General features: G+C 39.4%; 1 protein-coding gene across 1 annotated transcript in view; it reads left to right on the top strand.

The window, feature by feature from the left end:
* rbm26 (RNA binding motif protein 26) overlaps nucleotides 1-8605 on the top strand; it is a 15925-nt gene that overhangs the window by 2861 nt on the left and 4459 nt on the right. The window contains exons 5-17 of the mRNA XM_015371295.1: nucleotides 174-271; nucleotides 353-624; nucleotides 752-1027; nucleotides 1108-1350; nucleotides 5074-5211; nucleotides 5301-5441; nucleotides 5639-5747; nucleotides 5835-5991; nucleotides 6271-6465; nucleotides 7823-7921; nucleotides 8027-8089; nucleotides 8183-8281; nucleotides 8383-8457. Coding sequence (XP_015226781.1) covers nucleotides 174-271; nucleotides 353-624; nucleotides 752-1027; nucleotides 1108-1350; nucleotides 5074-5211; nucleotides 5301-5441; nucleotides 5639-5747; nucleotides 5835-5991; nucleotides 6271-6465; nucleotides 7823-7921; nucleotides 8027-8089; nucleotides 8183-8281; nucleotides 8383-8457 — 1965 coding nt within the window. The remainder of the gene's footprint in view (nucleotides 1-173; nucleotides 272-352; nucleotides 625-751; nucleotides 1028-1107; nucleotides 1351-5073; nucleotides 5212-5300; nucleotides 5442-5638; nucleotides 5748-5834; nucleotides 5992-6270; nucleotides 6466-7822; nucleotides 7922-8026; nucleotides 8090-8182; nucleotides 8282-8382; nucleotides 8458-8605) is intronic.

Raw genomic sequence — 8605 nt, 5'->3', positions numbered from 1 at the left:
GTAGTTGGGGCCCTAAATATGATAGATCGTTTCTGTATCCCATCTTGGTAAAATTACAAATTCAATAGTTTTTCTCTATGCAGTTTGTAGCATCCACAAAAAGTTGAGCTATGTATGCATAGCAAATTCTTTGAGAAAGACAGTTTTACAAAATATGTGTTACTTACACACAGGTACAACCAAATCGTGAAGAAGAAAAAGACAAGAAGTTTCCTCGACGAGTAAATCAAAGTCCTCCTCAGTCAGGCTCCCGCTATCCCAGAGATGGAAGGTTTGTATGCTGTCACTGAACAGGATTTAATTTTTTGGTTTGGGCCTTTCTTTTGACTTATATTGCCTTTAACATTTTAAGGCGAGGCGATGACCGTAAGAGAGATGATCGCTCCAGGAAGAGGGAATATGACCGCATGCCTCCAAGGAGGGATTCTTATCGTGACCGTTACAATCGTAGAAGAGGTCGAAGCCGCAGTTACAGTCGAAGCCGCAGCCGAAGTTGGAGTAAAGAGCGCATTCGAGACCGTGACAGGGAGAGGGAAAGAGACCGGGATAGGGATAGAGACAGAGATCGTGATCGAGACCGGAGCCCATCTCTGAGCAGAACTCGGTCCAGGAGCAGGAGTCGAGGTAATCATAGAGCATTTGAAACACGCCACTGAAAATTTTTTTAATATCACATTGATTGTCTGTGAATTTCAGTTGGTATATTTTGGAATTTAGTGTTCTAAATACAGCTGCTTCTGTGTCTCCACAGACAGAGATCAAGGAAAGCTCAAGTTCGACCATGAACGAGTAGACAGGTCAGAGGGTGGTGAGGTTTACACCCCAGCAGTGATAGTTTCTACTACTGCACCTTCCCACTTCCCCAATCCAACAGTGAGCAGTACTATCACAGTCATCGCCCCGACTCATCATCATAGCACCACCAATGAGAGCTGGTCAGACTTTCGTCCTGATGCCCCCATGGACCGCGGTCCTTTCAATCGTGGACCACCACCTCAACAGAGAAAGCGATGCCGTGACTATGATGGTAGAGGAGCTGATTGATCTTTTTTAATTCTTTATTTGAAGCGGCCATAATTGCTTTGTTTAACAATCTACTGTTTGCAGAAAAGGGCTTCTGCATGCGAGGGGATATGTGTCCCTTCGATCATGGGAGTGATCCGGTTGTTGTGGAGGATGTCAATCTGCCCAGTATATTGCCCTTCCAGCCTCCACCGATGCCAGGCGTAGACCAGCCGCCACCGCCAGGTCTTCCACCTCCACCACCACTATTGAACCCCCCACCTGTAAACCTTCGACCCCCTGTGCCCCCACCAGGCACCCTGCCACCCAGTCTTCCACCTGTTGCAGGTAGGAACCATGATATTTTGAAGAAATTAAGTTTGTTTTCTGACTGTTGGGATTTGGGATTATTTGTTTTTCGTTTTTCCAAAATAAACTGCCTCGCCAAAGAATTTGCTAACTTTTTAATTTTAAGTCTCTAAATAAAATCCAGTGCGAGCAGTTGTATTTAAGAATGCACTTTATTAGTAAAGGAATCTGAGTGCAAATGTCTCACTGTAAATTCAACTGTTCTTAACTAGAGTCTTAGGAACAGGTTCACCAAACAGTAGGAAGTAACCCTACAAATACAACTTCAATGTTTTTATATCAAGAGTCTCAAAATCTCATCCTGCAACTTTGAGGTTTGATCCTGCTCCAACACATTTGAATAAAATGGCTGAATTGCTTCCTCTACATACATTTACGTCTACTGTGGAGCATTAGATTTTGTGGTGATCGTTTTTTCTATGGGACAGTCTGAATTAAGCATGTAGTCTACCAGCTGATACAAAAAAAAAAATCTATTCCTTTAATTTTTTTTGTTTCAATTGACAACAATTCTTTTCAAAGCACTCAACAGAGACAATTCAATTAAATCATACAGACAGAGTGGTTTAGAGTTTTTTAAGGAAACCCAGTTGAAGCTTCTAAATCTGTGGTTTCCAACCCTGGCCCTCTGACACCCCCAACCTGCATGTTAAAGGCTACTTTCACTTAATGCTCAATTCCGATTATTTTTGTAAAATCAGATTGTTTTTATGTTGCCGTTTACATTTCCAAATAAATGCGACTTGGATGTGATCTCCTGTGTGAACTGCATTCATACAACGCAAGTGTCCTGCATGCGCAGTAGAGGACGCAAAGACGTCACAGGCCAGCGTGCTCTGTATTAATGGAAGTAAACGTGGATGCTGGAGCGCATCTAGCCATCTTTCCCAACCGTAAAAACTCAATCTTTTCAAGATGGTTAAAAAAAATTCTGCACTCCTTATTAACGGCCGCCATGGTTGTTGTTTTTCTTCCCGCTTCTGTGTAGTAAGACGCAGAATAGTGACCTTTGTTGAGTATTAATGACGTTAAGCTCAGATGAACGTGACCTGGTCGTTCAAACACAGGTCGCATTTTAAAATAAGACTCACCTCGGATTCACGACCACATAGCCAAGTGGCCTGGGTCGCATTGGAAAAATCCGATCTGTGTTGTTCAGAATGCCATTAAAAGATCAGATACAGGTCGGATATGGGCAAAGAAAATCAGATTTAGGTCACTTCAGGCTGCACTGTGAACGTAGTCTTAGATATGTCTAATTTCAGCACACCTGATGCAAATTAGGACTCCTTGTTTGCAATCAAGTCCTACAGAAGCATATTAATTGTCCATTCTTTTTCTGGTGTGATGCATCACCTATAAAAAAAAAGGGCTTTGTTCAAATGTATGCGATGCGTCCTCCAAAGGTCAGATTCGAAGGACGATTATGTCATAGCGTGGCGCTGAGGTCTGGTCAGATTCCAAGACTCCTCGTTATGTGGCCTACAAATGCATCCTTGTTTTTGCCGGATTTGTATCCTATCTATCCTTGGTCATCCCCGGAGTCCATGCAAGCCGGCTGCTCTGTGCTCAGTGGAAAAAGTTACTTGGCGACGAACAGTGCTGAATATTGGAAGTTTAGTTTAATCCGTATTCATACAACTATTCATACAAGTATGAATAGTTCTGTCTAAAATGAATGAAAATGGTTATTTTAATGGTTGAGTCAGATATGTGGCGGGTAATGTTTAATTTATCTAAAGGTTTTTATCTCTCACTGTTTAAATGGGTTTGGCTGTAATTTAGGGACAGATTCTAATATATCTGCAGTGTGGGGACTATAAATCTGATAGGATTTTTATTTTTTTTTTTATTGCTATTTTGCAAAATTTGCTTGACTAAGTATTTTTTGTTGTTGAATATAAGAGATTTTGCAGATATTTATTTATACATACATTGTTTAGATTTACTTATATCTTTCTACCCCTTTCATAGAATAGAATAGAAAATCTCTTTATTGTCCCACAATGGGGAAATTTACAGCAGCAAAAAGATTATTGAATTAATGGTCAAACAAATGTGGACTTTAGAAAAATGAATAAAAATAAAATAATAGGGAAGAGTTAAAAATATAAAATACTGTAAGGTGTTTTAACAATATAAAACTGTGCACCTGGAGAATAAATAACCATTATTCAGCTATGGACATTTTTTACAGGAATTGATATTTGAAAATAGCAGCAACATGTGAGATGTGCAAAATGACATGTTATTTAACCAACTAAGGTTTATATGATTACATTTGCTTTTATTTGTTCATACTCCCGGTGATTGTCACCTTTATTCCACATTGTATTCTAATGAGTGTAGTCTTTAATTTGCTATACAAAAGAAAAAGAAAAAAGAAACTGTTTTGAAAAGTTCGGTATTCATTGTTTTCCTGCTCAAACACACCTGATTCAAATGATTGCTTTTCCTCTTTGACGGCCCTCAAATGCTGCTAAAACCTGTTAATTACCTTTTCATTCAGGTCAGGTGTGTGGAGGCAAGAAAACACCTAAAACACGTAAGACACCTGGCCCTGAGGACCAGGGTTAAGAAACCCTGCCCTAAGGAATAGGGTTGGGAACTACGATATAACTTATACCAAACTGTCCACTTGAGAAGCAGTTTCATATCTTGTGCAAATGGAACAGCTTGAACATATTACCAATTAGCAAGATGCACTCAGTAAAAGAGTGGTTCTGCAGGTGGGGACCACAGCTGCCTGATGTTTCTATCAATTTTGACCTTAGTGCTCTTAGACTCTTGGTAGCATGAGACAGACTCTACAACTCACAGAAATGGCTCAGGTAGTGCAGCTCATCCAAGATGGCACATCAATACAAGCTGTTGCAAGAAGATTTGCTCTGTCTGTCAGTGTAGTGTCTCTACACACCATTAGAAACCAACTCCTTGAGGGCATAACATCCACAGGTGGGGGTTGTGCTCACACCCCAACACTGTGCAGGACACTTGGCATTGGCCAAACAACACCAGGATTTGCCACTGGTACCCTGTGCTCTTCACAGATAAAAGCAGGTCCACACTGAGCACATGTGCCAGACATGACAGTCTGTAGACATGGTGGTGAGCGATCTACTGCCTGCAACATCCTTCAGCATGACAGGTTTCGCAGTGGGTCAGGTATTATGACTGGTACCAAGATGAGGTCACCAGACCCCTTGTGAGACCATATGCTGGTTTGTTGCCCTGATTCCTCCTAATGCAGGACCTGAATCTGATTGACCACATCTGGGACCATGGACTGTCCAGGAGTTGGCGGATGCTTTAGTCCAGGTCTGGGAGTTCAGGGCAGAGATCCCTCAGGAGACCAGACTCCACCTCATGAGCAGCATGCGCATCATGCGCAGGCGTTGGAGGCCACACACAAAATTGAGCTAATGTTCACCTGTTTTAAGGAAATTACATCTAAGTTGGATCAGCCTGTATTTTGTTTTTCCACTTTAATTTTGTGTGTGACTCCAAATCTTTTTTGTCAGCACATTCAGCTTTGTACATAAGTGTATCCAATGAGAATTATTCATTTTAAGTGATGAGTGTTCCATTTATTTTTAGACAATTTTTCGCTATATAGACAATTCGGTTTTAAAAAATTAGTCTTTTGATCAAATCAGTTATGTGATGTAGTTTCTGATTTAAGTTCTGTTTTTCTTTGGACAGGTCCTCCTCCTCCTCTTCCTCCATTACAACCTTCAGGCATGGATGCTCCTCCAATTTCCATCACCAGTTCAGTTCCAACCATTGTCACCTCTGGGATGCGCTCCCTTCCTCAAGGCTCAGCTCCACTTTTCACCCCTGGTAATGCCTCAAAAACTCAGCAGCCTGTCATATATCATGTATTCTGTCATGTATGGTAGGTTCATGAGAGTCTAATCTATTCTGAGCAGATCACTTTGACACAGATGTGTACAATCCTGAGGCTCCCAGTATCACCAACACATCCAGACCGATGTACCGGCATCGTGTCAATGCCCAAAGACCCAACCTGATTGGCCTCACAATGGGGGAGGTGGACCAGCCATTGAGAGGTATCTCAGACACAATTCATTTTCCCATCTGTCGATGGGAGAAAAAAAAAAGCACTTTGAAATCCAAACGTATGATGTGAAAGCATAGTGGTACATAGTATATAATTTGTTTATGTTGTTTGATAGTCATCCTCCAAAACTTCAGTTTTTGTTAAAACAAGTCCGTCTCTGACCTGCCCTTACTTTTATTTTTCAAGACAAGATTCCTAACAACAGTATGAGAATCGTCATGGAATCTGATTCACGAAAGAGGCCTCTTCTCTCTCATGACGGAGGCCCACCAGGCAAGAAACCTTGGTTTGAAAAGTATGTATTAAAGAAAAAGCAAGCATTCATTTTTAATACCCGTTTATATAATTCTTTAATTGGACTAAATATCTGTTCTCTACTTAGACCGAATTTCAACAAACCAAACCACCAGGGGTACCACAAAAGAGCTCACTTCTCTCCTAACACCAAGTTGCTTGTTCGGCAAATTCCCTCAGAGCTCAACAACATCAGCAAACTCAATGAGCATTTCAGCAAGTTTGGCACCATTGTTAACTTGCAGGTCAGTGTCTGAATGAAACTGATGGGTATCTTCACAGCTTATCTTCTATAAAACACTACCTTGTTGCTTAGTTAAAACCAGTTAGATTATGAGTATGCTTTGGTTTAACAAAAATAAGGATGGATTCTGTTTTAAGTCTTCTAATTTCTTCCACAGAACCTTCTTAAATGAATAGTAAATTGTGTTATCATCTTTGTTTAATAATATAACTTTTTAGATTAGGCTTAAAAATTCAGATTTCATAATTTATATAATGTGTCCTACTGCTAATACCTCTAGGTGGCCTATCAGAATGACCCAGAGGCAGCTCTGATCCAGTTCACCTCCCCTGAAGAGGCTAAACGAGCTATGCAAAGCACAGAAGCTGTTCTCAATAACCGATTCATCAAGGTCCATTGGTTTCGGGATGATTTGAGTGATGGATCTGGTCAACCTCGGCCACAACAGCTTCATCCCCCACCACCATCACCTATGGTAGGAGTTAATTTCCAAACTGACCCTCCTGTCACAGTTACTGTTTACTTTTCTATTACAAGCAGTAAGACGTAACCCATTGGTTTGTTTGACTTTGAATCTGGCAGCATTAAAGGTACTGTGGTAAAATAAAAATATGATGCCTCTTTTGCAATGATGTATAGTATTAACTAAACTGATACAAGTCCTGGAGAGATTAGAGGCTTCCTATACAGCAGCAATTTAACAGTTTTGCTTTTAAGATCCTATTGATCTAATACCAAGCAACTTGGGATGAAACAGTGCACTAAAACTGAAGATAAACCAATATTTTTTACATTTTACTTAACAAGAAATTGGGGTTTTGGGTCACAATCTAGACTGTCCTCTACTTTAGGTTTATTTTAAGCTGTTTAGATGCACTTTTCCAATACCTGGATTGGATATGGACTCCAATATTGACTAATTAGCTGGATTGTAAATTGTTGGATATCATAGATCCAGTCCAGTACACTTTACATGGAACTGTTATGTCTTTCTTTTTGCTGCTTATTTGTTAATAAATAATTAAATAAGGGCTGAAATAATTAATCAGATTAATCATTAATGTTTTATTGAAATAATCATAAATTAATTTAGTTATCGATTAATGATTACTTGGACTATTGAGACTGTAAAACATGCTTCTAGCTAACAGAGCGACCCACTTAGAGCAGTATTTATATCAAAAGTGTTAACAATTATATAAACATTTTGCATATAAGATAAAAAATATAACACTTTCATTTTAGTTTTCTTTCCTTGACTAGTTTTTGTTTCACCTTGTTTGATTTCATAAAAAAAATCCTTCTTTAAGGAACCTTTGGCTGTCTGATTATTATTCTGAACAATTTACAGATTAATCTATTTGCTTTAGTACATTTATATTTAGGTTAATTAACCTTAGTTTAAAGTAAATTAAGCTTCACTCACAGGGCTCGACATATTTAATTTATTCAACAGCTGATATCAGATCGGTATCAGATATCGGCCTATGGCTCAGTCAAGCCATCAGATTGGATTGGAAAAAAAAACGTATTTAGTCCATCTTTAGTTAGCAGATTAAATTTAAAAAGTAAAGATGCAAAAGATTTCATCATAATTTGTTCAGCTGCATATTGTAACTTTACATAATCACAGGGGACTGATGTGAAACATAATTTTTGAAGGATTTGTTTCTCTTTTGAATTTCGTTGGTCCGTTCAGCAAGCAGCTTTCTTTACTGGGAGTTATATGTGACTGACCTAAAGAAGATTAGGGATATGCTTCTAAAAAAGCAGGAGAGAAAATAGTGCAGTTTATTTGAAACATTAATATTTTAATCTGTGTTGTGTTACAGCCATCAGCCACGACTCTGAAGCAGTCTGTGAAGGATCGGCTCGGACCGCTTATGCCGGAAAACTCTGAGCCTATTCAGGATTCCAGCGTAGCCTCTCAGGTATGTGTTGACGGTCCTTTGATAGATGTGGTTTCCTGCATTTACATGTCAAAATCTACACTGGATGTGTAAGAACAACCCCTCTTTTCTTTTCTTTTTTTTTAGAATACCTCAAAAGTGTCAATTAAAGATCGTTTAGGTGTTAAACCTGCTGCTCCTATTGAAAAAGTAAGTATCCACTTTGTTTGGTACTAAAACATCTCGCTTTTCAGATCATGCATCTCTCAATATGCTGTGGTTTTGGTTGGTTTTCTTCTTTAGGTGTTTTCAACTTCGACTGGGATCACAAAGACCGTATACAACCCTGCTGCTCGGAAGCTTGCCCAGAGGACCTCCGATGACACTATGAAGAAGAAGCTGGTGAGAGCTAAAGAAGATGATGGAATGTAGGAGTGAGTGGATTTAGCTGTAAAAAGTAGTCTGGAAACAGACAGGGTCATTTCTCATATTTGCTCACACAGGAGGCCATAAAACTACAGCAGGATGTGAGAAAGAAGAAGCAGGAGATATTGGAGAAGCACATTGAGACACAGAAGGTAATTAATTTAGCTATTTACTAGTTTGCTTACCTACTCTCCTTAGAGAATGGTAAGGCACAATATAAAAGGCGAGGGGGCCTTTGGTTTAACATTGGTCTGTAATTAGGAGAGGAAAAAAGAATTACCAAAGGAATTTTAAGTTTAT

Source organism: Cyprinodon variegatus, unplaced genomic scaffold (assembly GCF_000732505.1).
Source record: "Cyprinodon variegatus isolate N-32 unplaced genomic scaffold, C_variegatus-1.0 Scaffold55, whole genome shotgun sequence".
Lineage (NCBI taxonomy): Eukaryota > Metazoa > Chordata > Actinopteri > Cyprinodontiformes > Cyprinodontidae > Cyprinodon > Cyprinodon variegatus.
Note: the sequence above shows the minus strand (reverse complement) of the source record. Positions and strands in the feature narration are given on the sequence as shown.